This window comes from Sylvia atricapilla, chromosome 15 (genome assembly GCF_009819655.1).
Source record: "Sylvia atricapilla isolate bSylAtr1 chromosome 15, bSylAtr1.pri, whole genome shotgun sequence".
NCBI lineage: Eukaryota > Metazoa > Chordata > Aves > Passeriformes > Sylviidae > Sylvia > Sylvia atricapilla.
Genome location: NC_089154.1, coordinates 15712193 through 15732236, shown reverse-complemented (window position 1 = coordinate 15732236; position 20044 = coordinate 15712193). Strand labels below are relative to the sequence as shown.

The window sequence follows — 20044 nt, the reverse complement described above, 5'->3', positions numbered from 1 at the left end:
TCAGCTTTTTCAGAGGAGTGAAATTCTTACAGGCTGAGAGTTCTTGTGCTCTGAGCCACATATAATGTGTACAAGTGATTGGTTTAAAAAAAAAAAAAAAAGGGTTTTTATGCTTAGCATTTCAAAATTTTATTGTTAATTCTGATTGTATATGGTTATTAAATAGGAGTGTAAGGTGCTGAGCTGTTGGTGCACTTATGCAGATGCAGTGACCCTGCTAGAACAGTACAATTATGTATTAGTCCCAGTCCAAAATCTATTACCAAAAGTTATGATGCTCCATTTTTGTGGGTTATTTTGTAGAGGATTTTTAGCTTCAATTGTTGCCTCTTCATGCAATCAGAAAAAAACCAGTATTTTGGCAGTACAACAGAATAAAAAACTGTAGACTATACAAAGTGGCTGAATAGAAAGGCTTTAGACAGCAGCAGTCTTGGTCATCTAAATTTTAATGATTATTGTAACCTGACTCTGACACCATAATGCAGTTGCAAGTATGTTTACTGTACGAGGAGATGGTATTTAAATGCTGTCTCCAAAATTATTCCTGTACAATAGCAGGATATATATAGGTAGTATTCATAGGCCTTCTCATCTGTCAAAATCTCCAGTTTACTCAGAATAGGCAATTGTTTTTTAACTCTTCACACTTAGTTTAAAGATCTGATCTCTCTGAAGTGCACTGATAAACTGTGCTTTAATTTAAATGGGCTAGGAATTGCCATGTGTTATTAATTGTAATAGGAGGTTGAGAAATTTAGCTGAAGTTGAACTTTAAATTATTAAATCTTATTTGTTGGATGTTTGGCCAGTGTTCTTGGTAGTGATTTTTGTGGGAACAAGACAATTTTTACACTCCAGTTATTTTCTTGAATCTTCTGTAAATTACTCCTTCTAAAACTAATTTAGACCATTCGATGTTTTTTCCTCTTGTTGATTTCTTATGTTTCCTTAGCTGTATTTTGTCAGTATTTAGAAAAATAGGCAGGTCTTTAATACCCAGGCTTTATATATTGCTTTACATAACACCTTCCAGTCTTATATCTGTGTTACCTTCTCCACTTGTCAATGTATAACAGGAAAAGAATGCACCAAACTTTGTTTTTCAGAGTAGTTGGCTACAGCACTGTTATATGGGGAGTTTTCTATCTTCTTATCAGTAACTCTTAAGTTCCATTTAAATTAAAAAGGGCTTTGCAACTGCCTCGGTGAATGTTACATTGAAATGAAAGTTTCAGCTTGATAGCAACCTGTTCTAGTGGCAAGTGTTACCTGAACGTTTGAGCTCATCTGTTACTTGTACAATTTGGATAACGGTATGTGCTTCAGCTTTACAAAGGTTTCTTTTTGTGTTTTGCTTTGATTGGTTATTTCAGCTTGTCAGTATAGGTTCCCAGTACAGCTGTGGCCGGGCTCAGCAGTCAGAGTTTCTGCTGATAGTGTCACGGGAGGTGAAAGGGGAAGAGAGATGCTGCCAGAAATGCTGCAGTGAGGTGTGTCACACCATTCTTTTTGCCCTCACACTGATATGCTTGGCCTCCTTGCGTTTCTGCTGCTTTCAGACCATTCCACTTTTTTTCTGGATGTACAGCACATAGCAGTTTGTGTGTATTTGTGACTGGCTTTTATTTATATTCGCGATATTTCATTACACATGGTGAATGTCCACATTGTAAAAATAATGGAAGAACAAACAAACAAAAATACCTTGGGTTATTTAGTTCAAGGTTTTTCTTAGGGGGAGTTCTTACCTCCTCAATAGATAATTTCTTTTCCTTAAACCTTTCTCCAAAATTAACAGTCTTTGATTCATACTTGTTAACTAAGAGGCACAATTCAAACCATAGTTCTGCCACTGTTGGAGATCACAGGGATGCTTAAAAAGGATCACACTGCATCAGTAAGGAGTGTAATGGAACAAGTCATGGAAGGAATAAACCAGTACAGAAAAACAGATATATGCATGTGTATGTACATATGTATATATATAAAAGCATACAAATCTATGAAATTTACAGTTTCAACAGGTTCTTTTATCTTCCCTTAAGTTCTTGGTAATTTAAGCCATATGAAGCAAATGTGGCTTCAAAACAGTTTGTGTTTTCAGAAAGTTTGAGAAACAATAGTCTGTATAATCTGAAATCCTTTGACCTGTTTTTCATACCTCAGATAACTCTGATGTGTTATGGCTTCTTTTGGGGGGTGGGATGGGAGTGGTAGTGTGGGGACAGACAGACATGGCAGGGGTCATCTTCCAGTTTATCAGCATCCTTCCTAAAGTGTTGTCACCAATACTGGGAACAATGGAGTGACTTTTGGAATAGGAGTGCAAATACGTGTTTCTGATCTCAGTTCCTGACAGAGCAGTTCAGTTCTAACCTGCAGTCATTTTCTATTGTTGCTTTTTCTGCCATCAGCCTTGTTGTTGTTGATCGTTTCAGAAAGCTACAATAACATTTTTAGCATGCAGTTGCTACTATGCAAATTACACATTTTTACCTGCACATATATGAAACTTCTTATGAGAGTACTGTGAGTTGGAGTTTTGAGCAACTTGGGTCTAATTCTGCAAAAGTGACTTTATCAACTGATCAGTAGTTGCAAAAAGTCATTAGATGTTTTGCAGTCAGTGAAATCTATAGTCCTTAACAACTGGATAAAAGTATTCAATCTACCATGTCTCTTAAAAGGACTAATGTGCAAAAGGTTAATATACATGGTTAGATTATGAAGCATTTGTTAGTAGCTAACAACTGAAGACCTGTTAACCTGGTTGAAACAGGATTGATGATTTGGCTGATGTTTGCATCTTGTATGGTATCTACCTTCAGAGAGCTCATTTGTTTCTTTAGAGTGTCAATTAGTAAAGAAGTATTTTTCCTTCTGGTAGTTACCATACCTTACCTGATAATGAGTTGTTGCCGTTTTCCAAGAAGAGTCAACTGTATACTAATTCAGTTGTATACTTGGATTTTATTCTTCAGACTTCTCATCAGAGAAGGTGCACTTTGAGGGGCTTTATTTAAATAGATATGCAAACATTCTGAATATTTTCTTGCCTTTAAGTGGGTTAAAAATGTTGTTTAATGTCCTACCTTTTACCTTAACAATTGAAGCAGTTACTGTTTTTGTACTAAATGGTTTGTCATTGCTATACAATGTATTGTGTAAACTTTATACCACTTTGTTGGGTTTAAGGCAACTTAACTACTGTTTTTTTCTGAAAATTTGTGCATGATATTTTTGTTGGTAGGGAAGATAATGAACAAATCCTATCAATATATGAAGTAAATTTGGGTTGATTTCCAGCTTTTTAGTAGACTTTCTCAGTCCATCTTGTGCAACCAAGAAACTAGTTACACTGTGGGTTTTGTGATTCTATGTTATACAAATATGTAATGGTGCAGATTGCAGAGTATTCATTATGAAAGATAAGCTGATTTAACATCTCAAGGTAAATGATGTCTTTATATGCATTGGTGCTTCTAAAGAAACCTGGATGTTTGTAGCTTCATTACAGAGTTTTGGTTGGAAAAACGTCTTTAACACGTTAATTTTGCGTCAGCCTGTGTTCATTACTGATTATGTATATATTTTGCAGAACTAGAGTGATGTTAGAAGGGGAGGAGGCAGGGTTTCTGGTGGTCACATTCAGTGTAGTTAAAGTACATAATTTGAGAGTGATGGGTTTTGATGGCCAGTACTGCTCATGGAAGGCTGAGCCCTGTATGCTGTGATATCATCAGGCTCCAAAACTTCTGACAGTGCGTAGGCTTGGCATCAAGTTGATGCATTATGTAGACACACTGCCTGCTGCTTTTTGTAGACCTTGGCTCTGTCCATCTGTGGAAGTGCTTGGTTTGCTGTCTTACTGCAGTGCAGGAACATCTGAACATCTCTGTCCTCTCCTTAGAAAGTACAATGACTCTTTGTTTTCTTCTGACAGCGCTACATGGAAGCTGCTTTTAACCTTGATCTAACTTCAGTTTTTGTTGGGGGAATAATTTTATCCCTTAAGTACAAACTCTGGATCAGGATTTCATCTTCACTTCATCTTTCATGCTTTAACAAATCTTTTACTCTCTTTGGTGTTCTGCTAGACTAATGGTAGTACGCTATTTGTCTTTACAGAGATATCTACAGTGTTTTAAGTGCTGTTACCCTAAAAAAATAAGTTAGGTCTTTTCCATGTGGCCATTTCTAGAGCACTTAAATCGTATAGTAGAGGCTGGAGAACAGGGCAGTCTTACTGTATATGTGTGGTGGTTTGCTAGATAGATTAAATATAGCTTGGGTAATGACAAAATGACACAGTGTCTGTGCAACAGTTTTATGTTTTGGACTTTGCTCTGTGTCAGTAGATCTGACATTACCTTGTAGATCACACATTATCTTGTGCTTTTGAAATAAAACTTTAAAATAAATGCACCAGCTACATCTGAATTGAATCTGGCTTGGAAAGGCAGACTATATAAAGCTTCTAGCATTAGGTAAGTGTATTGTGTGTAAGGTAAGACAATTTCTGCCGTTTGATAAACCTGCTGCATAAGTAGTACTGATTTGAGTATGTTCTTCTTTCTCAGTAAATTGTCATTTATCATTGAATATAGAGACTGTAGAAACTTGTAAATAGGTCACATTTCATTATACATGGCTTCTGCTTGTAGCACTTCCTTAATTAGCTTCCTTGTAGCAGTATGTATGAATTTCAGATGTTGATCTTGATGTCCCACCATACTGTGTCTTGTTGTTTTCCAGCCAGATGCAAATATTGTGTTTGTTCATTCAAAATATGTTTTGATAGAAATACCATTAGTCTATAAGTAGTGATGGGTATCCCTTCAGGCTGAAGAGGTTCCTGCATGCACCATTTACATGTGAAATCATGCCACGTTAAGATACCACATACAAAATTAACTTTGGAGGATAGGAAGGTTTCCAGTAAATAACAGAAACAGAGCTACTTCTCCACTGACCTGCCTCCACAGTCTTTTCTTTCACAGGATAATTACATTATTTCTGTAACTGTTTAAAAAGGCCCGTGTGTATCTTATCATCAGAGTGTGTATGTCATTGTATTTGTCAACATCAAAACGTATTTGCATTGAAGTGGAGAATCATGCTTCAGGCACAACCTACAGTCTGAAGAGTCAGGTGTGTTTGTACTAATCATGAGACTTCATGAAATTTGTTTTATGTGGAAATGCAATTGACTTTTTTTTTCATCTTTCAGCTGGTCAGTATTGGTTCTTCCTATAACTATGGCAATGAAGACCAGGCTGAATTTCTGTGTGTTGTCTCAAAGGAATTGCATAACACTCCTTATGGCACAACCAGTGAACCCAGTGAAAAAGCAAAGGTGAGTCACTAGACACTGGACTAAAGAAAGGTGTTGAGTTGGATGGGCTCCACGAGTCATGGTAGATCTACCTCTGTTCTGGACCATTATTTAGTTATCGTTTTTTCCCTTGTTCAGGACTAAAATGGTTCCTTGTCCATTGTATGAGGGACTGTAAATGGTACAGTCAGCATGCATTTGTTATGTGTGCCTGAATTATTTAAATGCAATACTGTGTACTTTTTCAGTGCCTGGATTTTTCAGGTGTCAGCAGATAGTTTCTCTTTAGAGCTGGGAAACTAGGTTTTGTTTCTTATACATTTGAATGGCACTGGTTCAGTTAAAAACTGTTTTTCTTGCTTGGCTTCAGCTGAAGAATCTTACTGTCAAGAATGGGACTTGAAAGATGCTGTCTCTGTAAAACAGTCTGTAATATGCTATAAAATGAGGGTACTAAATGTTTTCAGGGTTCTACCAAGTTTACTTTCTGTAACCAACTTTACAAAAAGATTTAATGGGCACAGTACCGTAGCATTTTACTCAGTTGTATTTTGGAATTCGTGCAAAAAAAAAGGAAAACATAAAACCACAGCTGACTAGCCATAAGGCAGAGCAATTCTGTAATGTAAGTGTATTCATTGTCATGAATAGTGAACAGCTTTTATTGTTGTATTGGTGTTTTGTATCAGATGACTACAGACAAACTGGATACACCTGTAGTAGGCTTAAAATCTTTTTGGTTTCCCTTATATAAGTGAGAAACAATTGGTAAATCATCAAAACTTTCTTTTTCAAGAATCACCTTCAAAGAAATTGATTTTGAAATAACACTAAGAATGGATCTGAGTCTTGGCACTGAGGCCTCAAATAGATGAAACTTCATTACTTTTTGTGCTTTGTAACACACTTTTGCAGCTACACATATGGAATAATTCTTATAATTTGCACTATAAAAGTGCTCTAAGCTGTATGTTGGATTCCTAGTGAAATGAGTAATTTCTGTTCATCACTGTTAAGATAAAACTTCGAAGAGTTGTAAAGGATTAATGCAGTTGGGTAAAACAGTGGAACTGAGTGAGCCATGTCTTAGTCTTCCAAAACCCTAGTTAATGTCTGCTTTTGCCAGGATGCCTGAGGAAGACTTTGGAAGCTGACATGTTAGAGATGTGTGGTAATAATTTAGGGCTGAGGTATCTACCTGAAATAAAGTGTGGAATTCTAGAGCCTAATAAACATCTTCATAAGGAATGGTAGTGCATTTTCAGGTGATTTCAGAAGTTGCCAGAGTTACGTTGCATCCTTCCTTCATGTAAAAGAAAGTATGGATCAAATGCAAGTGTTAAAAGCCAAAAGCTACTTGAGACTGCATTCTGAGTGTGTAGCTGGAGCAGTGCTGAGACAGGCTGTCTTAGACCTCTCCATTAATGTGCTCCTGGGTCATCATTGCAGAGAAGAGAGCAGAGCATCGTTTTACCACTGTGATGAATAGGAATTACTGTTAATTTTGTTAGAGATATAACATTCCCTCCTTTGGTCTTGGAAGAGTTAAGCTACTGCAAGCAATTAATAAGCAATACTTGAAGAATAATTCTTTTTTCATATTATGTCTCTAAAAGATCATAATTTTGTGTATAGGTATATGTTGTGATTGGGAAAATAAAGGAAAAATAATTTATTATTTTCTTGAGAGGTTTCTGACAGCTGTGTTCAGGAATCTTAACTTTGGGAGATGTTGTCTCCATAGTTCCCTCTTAGCAGGCATTGTCCTCTAGTCCCAGCAGTGTCTGAGTTGGTCTTCATGAAGATCAAATGATTGAAATTCTGGTGTCCACTTTTATATACAGAATAATATATTGATGGACTGGGACTGACTTACAAGAAAGTCTCCTATTACTTTTACAGCAGACTCAGTTAGAGAAAAAAACCTGCCAGTATATTATTTTTATTGACAAGCACTTCAGTTTTAGTTAATAGTCCTGGATTTTCAGCATAGGAGAAAGTATCTTCTGATAGCCATCTAATGAAGCTTTGCCTTCCTTCCTACTCAGGGACTTTTTTCGTTTGGGGTTTTGTTTGTTTTTTTTTTTTTTTAACTTAACAGCATAATAAGTTAGTAGATGCCTTCTGTGTAACCTTTCCTTTCCTTTGCTTCCAACATCTAAGCAAAGGAAATTCATCTTGAAAAGTTCCACTGAGTTTTACTAGTAGCCGTGGCACAACCAAAAGATAACCTACTATATTCCCACAAGCAGTCTTCTCTTTCATACCACTTTATTGACCTGACTGTTGGCTTCTGTCTGCTGACTTCAGGATATTTGGAAGAGGAAAATGTCCTGAAATCTGTTACATTCCTTCTTGAAATGGTCAGCTGTCATACTTTTTTATACACAGAGTGGAGGTTCCAGGTAAAAGTGAGTAAGTGTCATTGCCAGATGGTTCAGGTGTAAGTGGATTGTACTTTGTTGCAGCTCTGACTCACTTGCAATCTCTTCTTTTCCCTTCCTTCTTTCATACGTGCTGCATGCTGCATGCCACTCAGAGTGAGGATGAAGAAACGGATTACGATATGAATGACTCAGATTAAGTGTAAATGTCATGGTGAGCACTAGCTGCCCTGGGATGTTAACCAGCTGCTTTTCTGTCCCATCCGATTCCCACCCCCACTAGTTCTGTCCTGGCTAGTCCTGGTGGTGTGTGTGTGTGTGTTTGTGATTATAGTTGTGGCATGGTTGCAAAGGTAGAATTCCTGTTCTGGGTGTTGCTTCTTTGACAGAATAATTAGTGTTGCTTTTACAAACTGCATTGTGAGTAGTATCTTTAAAGCTTTGCTGAGAAGGGAAGTTCTTCATGTAGATTCTAGGGCCAGAATTGCTTTTCATTCATTCGTTTCTTTCTTATTTTATGTGCACCAGCTTTTCTGTCAGAAAGATTTTTCACATGAAGAGGCATCTGATACAAACTTACCGTATACGTTTTCAGTAAATGTCTGATTTGGCAATAATTTAACAAACTTGATTGAGTGCAAGGGTAGTCCGAAGGTGGTCTTAACTGATAATTTTGAAACTAAGGATTTTTTTAGTAAAGATGTGGCAAATATAAGTAAATAGTGTAATCTTACTGTTACAGTTGTATTTATCACAGGAAACAACTCTGAGGAGGAATCCTTTCCACTTAGTTTGACATCTGATTGAACATGAAGTTACATTAAAAGTCACAAGGGGAAGAGCACAAAAAAAGCTGTATCTGAAAAAACAACTTAGGCACTTTTCCTAATGTGTCTTTGAGTACTATTCATATTTATTTGTAGTGTCTGGATGATAACATTGCATTGAATGTTCAGTGGTATGGTGTGGGTGGTCACTTCAGCCTGTATAAATTGAAGATGCTTACCACTGCATGAGATTAAACTTCAGCTTCTCACCTATACACCTGATCTCTTTTTAGCTGTAAAAAAAAAAAGCAGCCTTACACTTACCTCTGAAGTTTGGGCAGTGCTGTCAGGCACATGGTGTGGATCTAGAGGTTGTCTTGTGCAGGGCCAGGATCATCACTGACAGATCCTTGTGGGTCCCTTCCAGCTCAGGATATGCTGTGATCCCATGAAGTCGCTGCACATGGCTGAAAAAGAACTTAGGTTATTTTCTGAAATGATGCTAAGAGAAGCCACTGCTGGGGTATGTAAAGCCTTCTGCCAGGTCTTCAGGAATGGCTGAAAGAAACGGATCAAACCTGGAGCTTTATTGAAACAAAGGAAACTGGCACTTTGCTGGAGTTGAATGTAATATTCTTAAACTGCCTGAGAGGCAAACAGTCCTTAAAACACTGCTTTATCAGCAGCACCTTTATTTTGAGTGGAAAGAAATAGTTTTCATGTTCTGCTTCCCTAAGAAGTAATCACTCTCAGGCCCCTAGGATATGAGAGTTCATTCAGCATTGTTTAGAATTTTTAAGCCCGGTTTGAATCTGGTGCACCTATGGGGAAAATAGAAGAGGAATGTGAAAATAAGGAGAATCCTCAGTACAGCAGGTCTGTACTGGAGTTGTGACTGTCCCCAGTATCGGTACAGACTGGGTGATAGATGGATTTAATGCAGCATTGCAGAGCACTTGGGGATCCTGTTGGGTGAAAAACCTGAATTTGAGCTAGCAATACTTGCAGACTAGAAAGTGTTGTCCAGGACTGCAACAAAAGATGCATGGCCAGCAGGTTGAGGGAAGTGATTCTCTGCCTCAGCTCTATTCTTGTAAAATCCCACCTGGAATGCTGCATCCAGCTCTGGGATTCCCAGTACAAGAAAGACCTGTGAGATTGGGTCCAGAGGAGAGACATGAAAATGGCCTGCAGGCTGGAACAGCTCTGCTGTGAAGACTGCCTGAGACAGTTGGGATTGTTGGGCCAGGAGAAGAGAGCCCCAGGGCCAATGTTAATGCATTTCCAATACTTTAAAAGCCTCGTGAGAATGATGAAAAAAGACTTTTTTACCAGGACTTGTGGTGACAGGACAAGGGGCAAGGTTTTTAAACTAAAAGAGGCTAGCTTTAGATTTGAATATAATAATGAGAATATTCTTTACCATTAAGGTGGTGAAACACCTGGCACAGGTGCCCAGAGAAGCTGTGGCTGTCCCTGGATCCCTGGAAGTGTCCAAGGCCAGGTTGGACTGGGCTTGGAGCAGCCTGGGACAGTGGAAGGTGTCCCTGTCCATGGAAGGGGTTTGAATGAGATGGTCTTTAAGATCCCTTCCAACCAAACCCACTCTTGTGATTCTATGATTTCCTTTCAGTAGAGGAAAAGTTTACAGAAGAAATACCAAGAAAAGTGTGTTAAAATATTGCCTGATAGAATGGAATTTCAGCTTGGTGTTGGGATTTCTGGCTCAGTGAAGTGTGCAGCATTCGGTGTCCAGATCTGGCTCAGCTGTATCTTATTGCATGTGTTCCTGATGCTACAGAAAATAGTTCTATTCATCTTGCAAGTGCTCTTCTAGGAATCAATGAACTTAATACTGAATTGGAAATACTAACAAAATTAATAGATCCAGTATTACTTTCTAGTTACACAGGTGTTTGTTTCAGACACGGTTTTGTCTCTGTTGGATATGGTTTCACTTACTGACTCCATTTGCTGTGTCAGACTGTTATCCTCTATTGTGGGCATCTACTCCAGCATTTTGTTCTCTGCTCTGACCAACAGCAAATCCTTGGGGAAGGAGTTTAAGTATGAAACATTGATGATATCTGCTCCTGAGATATTTCCCCACCTTGCAGTAAAACTCAGTCTGGGAATTTTGGCTTCAAGCCTTCATCCAGGTCGTTGTATGGAAGCTACAATGACACTGTAGTAGTACCATGAGTTGGTATCAGTGGCACTGTTGTCTGTACGTTTATCTAGTCGCTTTTGCATGTATTAGACAAGCAGTTGCTGAGTAATTTACAGAGCCTGTTTTTTCCCCACAGAATTCACTTACATCTTTTCTACAGTTTCATATGAAATGCTTTTTGCTTAGTACACATAGTCATGTGTAACATTCATGAATTATCTTCATGAAAGAAGAGGTGTTTGCTTCTAAAATGTACCTTAAAGCATGACATGGCTGGGGGAAAATGTCTTTCTGTATTTCGGAAATTTTTCAAAGTAGTTGCACTGACATCTGGCTTCATAACTTCAAAACAATAATGCTGAATTTGAAATGAAAAAGAACTTTGTATACATAGAGCTAGATCCAGGTGTAGACGGGAGTACAGTGAGCAAGTGATAAAGTGGATTTTTAATGATTTGATCTAATGCCACACTGCCTCTGAACTGTTCCTGAGCTACACAAATGGAAACGGGTGCTTTATGAGCACCAGTGCTTAAAAAATCCCGTAGAGTTGGGCAAAGCAGTTGAGACCTTGCTTGACTTCAGTCACTGTGAATGACATCATTACCAGTTTAACAATATTAACAGGAAACCAAGTACGGCAACTTTTAAAATGTAAAACCATACTTGGATTTGTTGTGTGCAGCGATTGCCAGCCCTCCCCTGCGAGCACAGAGACTGGTGTGTCTGTGTGGGCTGGAGGCTGCTGCTGAGTGTTCCTTCTAACATCAGGCTACACCAAGGTCATAATAGCAGGAAATTCCATCTGGGGCAGCTCTGCCATTGCCCAGGGATTGTGCTTTCTATCAGCTTTTGAAATAAAGAGCTCTTCCCAATACTAAGGAAACTATCAAGAAGCAAAAGAAAATGAAGTATCAAAAGACTTTTACTTAGAGATTAACACTCTTAAGTACTTGTGCTCAGTACATTTGAAGCTTTGCTTAATACTGTGTTTGCCTTTTGTCATGATTGGTTTTACAGCCTGCTGACACAGTTCTAGAGTATTTTGCAGCCTGACAGTTTACCTCAGTATTGCTGGTCGTGATTCAGTTTAGAGCAGCAACATTAAAATAATGTTGCCTGAACAGTCAGTCCTAAGACTTGGATCCTTTCCTCGCTGGAGAAGCCAAAAAAATCGGAAACAGAGAAGAAGAAAAAATAGTCAAACTGGAAGTAAAATGGGTGTTGATGATTTAAATCTTGCCTGGTTGTACTTGGGCTTCAAAAACGTCCTGCATCATCGCACCCATTGTGCCATTTCTGCATATTTTTATTTGCTAGTTCATGTTTTCGATACTAATTTATGGAACACAATTTGCATCTGAAACTTCAGGAAGTTAAGGATATTTTACTGGAACAGGAAAAACGAAGATTAAATTCTGTTTCTAGTAAAGTACCCAGGTTAATTTACCACATAGGACCTCAGGATCTACTGAACCAGGTTGAGGTACAGTGGCTTACATTTTACAAGTGCCAACTCTTAAGTCTTATTAATGTATTAATTATTTATATTAATAATACTCAATTCCTAGCAGTTTTAATGGTATTTGATAGGAGACATTGTACGTATCAATCTGTCTGTTTTCAGCTTTAAAGCACAAACCCCAGGAATGTCATTGAACCAGGTCCCTGACACTATACCAGTTGTTAAAAGTAGTCATTATGTTGCTCTTTGATCTCCATGCTTTAGGAATGACAGTGAGCTAATTTTCATTTATAGAGTTTTTATTGGTCTATTTCAGATTTTGCAAGAACGAGGTTCCAGGATGTGAAGACAGTATTGAACGGTGACAATTTTTTTCTTTTATTCGAAGATGCAGTGAATTGTCACACTGAAGAGGCTTGGCTGCAAAAGAAAAAATCTGATTTAGACAATTTTCTGTTGATCTGGGTTCAACCATATCTGCCTATAAGCTGGTGTCAACTTCTGGAAGCATTGCAAGATTACCTAATGGGAATAGATGGTGTGGGAGTGTGTGTTCAGTTTTGCTTGTAGTGCATGGTTGTACTCTCTCGTTGGCTGATTGACACTGGTCATTTGAAAAGAAATGACCATGCACTCATATTTTCCTCAGAGACATGTAGCACTTGATGTCTGGTGCTGGATGACCCAATGTTGATCAGTTTGGAGACATTTTCTTACTAATCATTGTAAACCTTAAAAGGACAATGTAATTGGTGCTACACACACACACACACACACACACACACACACACACACACACGTTACAGCCCAAAGCCTCAGCTCTTTGGGTGTACATTGTTTCAGAATCAGTGTCAGCCCCAGTTGACTGTATTAGACTGCACATTCCTTATGGCTCTGTGACATAATCTATGATGTAATAACAGCCTAGGAGATCAACTGAAACTAGCACATGTAAAAGTTACACAGCAGAGAAAAGGTTTCTCTGAAGGGTGTAAATATTGACTGGATGTATAGCTTATTTTAATACCCAAAGGGAAGACTAAACTCAGAGAAAATGGCCTTCCTCTGAGTTATTCTTGATGTTCCCTCTGCTAAAACAGTCTTCTGCAAAAGTTATGCTCCAGTCCTGGTCACATGCTTGAAAGTGGAATCAAAATTCACTTAAAATGACCAACTGAACATTCTGTTTCTTTGGAGGTGTTTGTACTCATATGTGTGTTTGTGCTTTTATAAAATGCCTATAAGCATTGAACTGTGTGGATTAGGGTAGAGATTTTTCTAGAGCTGAAGGTTTTACAGAAATACAGCTGGCTAGTCCTAGGTCCCTGTCTCTATGACCCAGAATAAAATCAACTTTAGTGTGAACATAAACTCATCCAGTTGAAAAACCTGATTACTTTGGATATTCAGGATACCTGTAATCAATCTTTCTCTTTCTATACAGTTTCAACTATGCAGTTAAGAACAGTGTTTGAACAGAATGTGGTGCAGCTTTGTTGGTTTGTCCTTGATGAAGGCTAATACACAAGACATACACTATGTTTTGAGCAAAATCTTCAGCACATCTTTAAAACACTTAATGAAATGGACAGTATAAAACTTGACTTCATTGACTCATGGAACCAGTGGAAGGGAGTTACAGAAAGCTACAAGATGGTTTTAAATTTTAAAGACATTACAGTTTTCATTCTTAGTAATTTCAGAATTTATGCATATGCTGTAGGTAATCCTGTACACAAAAGCCTGATTTTTTTCAAACACCCAGGATGTACTTTTTTTTTTTTAATGTTTTTTTAAAGAACTTACACATTGATAAAAGTTTGGCAAAACAATTTGTAAGAAACATTTCTACTAAACAGATTAAGCAGTGGGCTAAACGTCTTGTCCATGTGCCTAATGCTTGAAAGAATTTGTAATGCATTTTGAGACTTGGATGTGGTCTGCACGGGAAGCTGCTGGCCCCTCCACAACACACACAATTTTTGTCTTTTTTTAAGAAGTTAAAACTGAATTTTATTTACTAAAACTGTAATTGTGTAGGGGGAAATGTTTATACTTTTATACTTTTTTAGGTACCCATATTTTATCAGTTTAAATTGAGCACACAGATGTCCCCTAAATAGTGACAGATTATCTTGTGTATCTGAAAATAAGCATAAGCAATTGTCTGTGTTAACTGCACATTAAAACATTTCCTCTGCTGCAGTAATCACTGTGTTTTCAAGCAGTATGACTCCACCAAATTCTCTGAGCTCCCTGGCTCATGGAATTGCTGCCAGCCATGTTATTTGTTTTCTTGATGTGCTCTACAGAGTAAGTCAGCATTGATTTAAGTGTATTTTAATGCCTAAAATACCAGTTTTACAGTGATCCTTCTGAATCAGCATTTCTGTTGCCTCCCTTACTAAACCCAAAAAGGACAGACTATTTAATAAAGTGAAATTTTCCTGAATGGCATCAGCAAAGCATGAGTAACAAACTGAGCAAACTGAACAAATTTAGAGTGTGTAAAGGAGTGGGTTTTTTCTAAGTATGGGGGGGGGTTTTCCACTGGAATATTTTCAGTTTTAAAACCTGCTTTTAAGGTGAGATTACCTGCAGTTTAGTTTACATTGTATCCCTGCCATGGCTAATTTTAGGGAAATGAGTGTTTAATAACTTTTTTGCACTTTGTTTCCAATACCTCACAAAGATTTTAAGAAGGAAAGAAAGAGAGAACTTTAGTAGGCAGGTACCTTGTAAGTTGTTTTAAATAGGCTGTTGTTTGAGACCCCCTGAACTAACTACTTTCCTGTTCTTGCTCTTGTTGTTGCTTTAATTTTGTGATCACGTGAGGCTTTCAGATAGATGGAAGTGCTCTCTTCAGCTTTTTTTAAGGCATTAACAAATTATCCCTAAAGAAGTTTTGTTTCTTTTTGTTTGACTGTTGCAGTTTCAAATAAAGTTAGTGACAGTAACAAGGTAATTGCATTAGAGTCCAATCTGCATCACCAGGCTTTGCAAACATTGCTTCATCTGTTAAATCTTGCAGGATGAAGTAATATACCTGTACAGTTTAAACTAGAGTCCTTTGTTCCTTTTTTGCCATTTGGACAGTACCTCCCTGAGAATTGCCTGTGATTGTGCAGAGCTGAGGGTGGCTGGGGCTGCAAAGGTGTGCTGCAAACCCCTTGGCCTTACCTCTGGACAGCCACAGCTCCTGTGTTCTTAAATCACAGCAGTATTCCAGCTTAGAATTTCAGATCCTGAGCTTGAAGAGATCATAGCAGAAGGAATAAAGCAGAAAGGGAGATTAAATTCCTTAGAGGCACTTACATGACAAACTTCTTGCAAAACTTCTTTAAGAACAGAAGTTCAAATTTCAAAGCTGACTTAGGAGACAGCTTAAGTTTTCTCAGAGGCTATTTTCTTTTATTTGAGGTGACATTTTTATATAAGACACTTCTGACTTCTTCAAAGCAGCAAGTGAAACAGAATTTGTCTGCAATAAACAAGTAACTCTGAGGCCTCAAAGACATGAATGTCACATGGTCCATAATAACTCTTGGAACACATACTCTGACTCAGCAGCTCCCAGCCCAAAGGTTACCTGGAATTTTGTCCTGCTTACTGTGGGATTTCCATAGATTACAGTTAATTGCAGGGTTTTGTCCCACAGTAATTTAATTGCGTATCAAAGACTTAATTGAATTTTGAAGATTTTTTTGTTTCTTTACAAAAGTTCCCATTGTCAGAATTGTATACTCATAAAAGTTGGAAAATGTACTGTGTTTTTTTCAAACTCAGATTTCTTGTAATGATAAATTTCCTTTCATCTTGCATTGTAGCATTAGAAGATGTTTCTTAAAAATGAAGCTCCGTGAATCAATTTGCCATTTTGCTTTCAGATTTTCTTTAGACAATAGCTGTGCAGTTGTGATTCATTAGAAACAGGACTATTTCCTGCACATTCCAAAACTGAACCAATCTCCTCTTTTTCTGAGAGAGGTGGGTTTTTTGGTGTTTTTTTTTTCAGGAGAAAAATGAAAACTGGCAGATTAAACAAAAGATAATTTGGTTGCAGGCATGCCAACCAAGGGAACAACTCTGCTCAGTAGGGTGATAGTGTTATCAGAGAAGTGCTTCTTGGAACAGAACACTATTCTGTGAATGTCTGTTGAGGTTGTTGAGAGTTGTCAGTCTCTGTTTAAGCTGTAGAGAGCTACCACCAGCAAATTAACACACATTAGGTACAGATTTTATTTATGTTACAAAAATGAACTTGCAATAGTATCTGGTTCAGTGGAATTAAATAGAATGTCGATTATAACTACCCAGGTATACTGGAATGTGTTCTGTGGGAAGTACTGGGAGGAGAGTGAAGTTGTCCTGGGCTTTTTGAGGAAGATGGAAGTCAAATGAAAGCCTCAAGTCTGTGGTTTTGTTCACCTGAGGTGTGATAGAATCCAAAAGGGCCATTCTCCTGATTTTATTCTGGCTCTCACCACATCAGAAGTTTCGAGTTTTTCAAATTAACTTTTTCAATCAGCCCTTGAACTGCGGGGCTTTTGAAAGATGAAGTTTTGTTATGCCTTTAACAGTGTCTTTTGTCTGAGACAGTAGGGTTAAAACCTGAGTGATCATTGGAGAAGTCTTTTCTAACACAAAAGTTTTGAAATGCTTTAGCCTGAGGATGCTGCCTGTTACTGCATTGTAGTTTAGACCAGTTATCTCCAGTTTTAAGGACAATCTTGGGATCTTACGTGGGGTTTTGTGTAGAATTATTGATTCTTTAAATAGTATGAATATTCAGTTAAAAAAAAAGAGTGGAAGGCTCTCTGAACTCAGTGTCATGTAAGTTTTCATTTGTTTCACAAAAATCAGGAGCTGTCTTTAAAGGTTTCTTAATGAACAGAGGCTTTAAAGGGCTAAATAGATCTAATTGTCCAATTTGCCTAAACTCTTTCCATTTTCAGAGTAGAAATGCTAAGGGCTAAAATGCTTTCCAGGGCTAATTCGAAGTTCCAGAGACATACAATGTTTAAAAAAACAACTAGTCTGTTTTCCTTTCAACTCACAGACTCTTAAAATAATTTTTCCAAATGGCTGGACCAGTTGCAGATGTAAGTGTTCCTATATGGCTGGGATTTTCAGTATCCAGATTGGATAAGAGCACACTAGAAAAGGCAGTACATTTACCATCCACTTTATTACCTTTGCTGAAATCTAACAGCTTTTACCAACAGCACTGGCAATAGAGAAGCTTTGAGGAAGATTTCTGCCCCAGGAAATTGTCACAGAATATTTCTTTGTAATGAATTTGATTGACCTTTCTTTGATTGACCTTCACTTCAGCAACATCTACCAAGGCATAAACTCCTCAGAAGTTCAGTGAATAGATACAGCTGCAAATACAGCTTTCTGGATGCATCAGAGGGTTCTCTTCAGGATGGTTGTGTCTAAATAGCTACTGTAATGAGAGAAACTTCTTTAAAAGGTATTTTGCTGCTTTGGGGGTGAGTGGAAGGGGAAGAGGTTCTGTGACAGTGCTCTTCCTTGCCTTAGGAAGCTGAGCCTAAATTTTGACCTGAGACCTGTTGTGATTTTGAGGCCTCGTCGTCTGAATTGAGTAAAGGGAAATGTATTTATTATGTACATGGTTCTTGCTACCTTTGAAGATTTTCCAAAAGCTTATGCACAACTTGACTCACATTAACTTGGCTCATGTGTACTTGCTAGAATGAAGCAAGTGCCAGGGCACTCTTAAAAGTAATGTTGCCAACCTCTACCTGGAACTGAAACAAGATCACCAAACGGAAGAAGTATCAAATGGCAGCTTTTTCCACCTGCTTCTGTCCTTATCCTTACCTCAACCTAGCTATGAAAAATCTACTTCCTATGCACTCTTTAGGACCACCTACCCAATTCAACAAATGTTCTCTTTTTTTACCTTTTTCTCCAAATCACTGGTCTCAGAATTAGTTGTGCATCAGCTGTTTGTGCTTACACCCAAGTGGCCATACTTGCAACATGTTATTTCCTGGATAGTGGATTAGCAATAACACTTTTCTTTTGTGCCAATTCATTATCTCTGAAGTGTTCTTACTGCAGCAAAATTTGAGTTTTGATTTGGTCTTAATGCATTTGCATTAACCAAAACTCATAGCACAGACAAGAAACCGAATTCAGGGAAATTTCCCTGGAAAAAAACCTGGTAGGGCTTCCCAGATGATTTGAAGGTGGTTACAGTTAACCATCAATTTCAAAACAAACAAATAAAATATGTGTGGGTATTTTTTTAACTTCCTTTTCATAACACTAGTGTATTGTAAACTGCATGGAATAAACCTGGTTTTTCCCTTTTAAAGTGTGATGTCTTTCATCTGTCTTTTCTAAATGCACTAACTGATATTAATAGTATCATACCCTGTGGTAATTCTTAGTTTAGCACTTCAGATGTAAAATGTAGTTGCATATTTGGGCAGTGATTCAAAGCATTAACACTTTCTCCTTTGTAAGAGATGTGTCCTTTACTGCTACCCCAAAGACTTAGTCATAAAAATAAGCTAGGTCTATTCAGATATTTATCAGTTGGGAAATTATTTTCCTTTGCAGTTGTTATGACTTGTTGATCATTATTGGAGGAGATAGTTGTCCCTTGAATGGAAATATAATCACATGCAAAGTTTTATACTTTGCATATCTTTTCTTTTGCAGAACTCAAAAACCACCCTGCCTAACATCAAAGATTCTAGAATCCACTACTTTGCTTTTTAATAGAAGTGCTTCCTTTGTTTGAAAAACTAAGCTAATGGAAATTGATGCTTTGTAATTAGGCAAACATATAATAAGTTTCAAGGATAGAAATGGCTGAAGGAAGTAAATTATTCAAGTACAAAGTACAGGTTGGTGAAATTGTCCAGGAAGTCTGACAGCTGTGTCCTCCATAACTATGGAAAAGTTCATAATTGAGTGTTAGTATTGAGAAGACCACTGGACAGCTCTTATTCTCCAAACTGCTAGTAAGATTTTGAGAAGCTAAGACCCATGATTTTTAAATTCTTAAAGGCTCTATAGTTACATATGAGGTGAATTTCATCTTAATAGTTTAATCAGTTTTAAGTGCAAAGCACATTCTATTTTTTCCTTGTATATCCAGCAACATCAGTAAAATTGTGTTATTTTACTAAACTAATTTGCCGTGTATAATTGCATTTGAATTTTGCTAAAATAAGCGCTAAGAACAAACGTTGCTGTAGTAATCAAGTACAGCAATTACAGTAATTAAGTAATCAATGTGTGCATCTATATTTTCATCAGACTGTCCTACTAAAAGTACTGGCACGTTGGAGTCAGGCAGCATGACTTCAGCCCAAGCTCCTCCTCTGCACATCTGCTGCTTTGAGTGTTTTCACCAGTTAGGGAAAGTGAAGCACAAAAGGGACAGGTGTGCCCTGAACTAGAAACCAGGTTATAAAGGGACATAAACGACTAAGTCATTAGCAACCTGTTTGGATCTTTTATAACATTTAGGGTTCACCTGGCACTCGTTTTCCTTTCAGTGGGAAGTTTCACTTCAGATTAAAATGATCCTGCAAATTCACGTTTTAGAGAGCTGTGCTGAAGTCTTGCCTGGTGGTAATATGCACATGGTCCATATGTATGTGGCATTGTCAGAGACTATAATGTGTACAGTTTTATCGGAGATCCTGTAAGCCAAGTGTTAACAGTTTCCACTGGAGTGGTGTGGAGTTACACCGGGGAGTATGTGTTTATCCTGGCATTGGCTGTGCATTTGCTACTGGTGAAGGGTTTCTTAGGTAGAGTGATCTTCAGCATGTATCCCGGTGATTATTTATTGAAATAGTCAATTCTAGAGCTCTGAAGAAACCATTTTGAACTTTAATACTACACAGAACATCTTTCAAGTAATAGGGACAC

At 37.7% G+C, this 20044-nt stretch overlaps 1 protein-coding gene across 5 annotated transcripts in view; it reads left to right on the top strand.

Moving 5' to 3' along the window:
• Positions 1–18470, top strand: part of KCTD5 (potassium channel tetramerization domain containing 5) — a 28158-nt gene extending 9688 nt beyond the window's left edge. The window contains exons 5-8 of one of the 5 annotated variants that reach the window (XM_066330339.1): positions 1377–1493; positions 5234–5359; positions 7878–7936; positions 12441–18470. In XM_066330339.1, coding sequence (XP_066186436.1) covers positions 1377–1493; positions 5234–5359; positions 7878–7922 — 288 coding nt within the window. In that variant the 3' untranslated portion in view covers positions 7923–7936; positions 12441–18470. Of the gene's footprint in view, positions 1–1376; positions 1494–5233; positions 5360–7877; positions 7937–12418 lie in introns of all 5 variants that reach the window. The other 4 variants (XM_066330340.1, XM_066330342.1, XM_066330341.1 and 1 more) reach the window with 4 other exon arrangements.
• The last annotated feature ends 1574 nt before the right edge of the window (positions 18471–20044 follow it).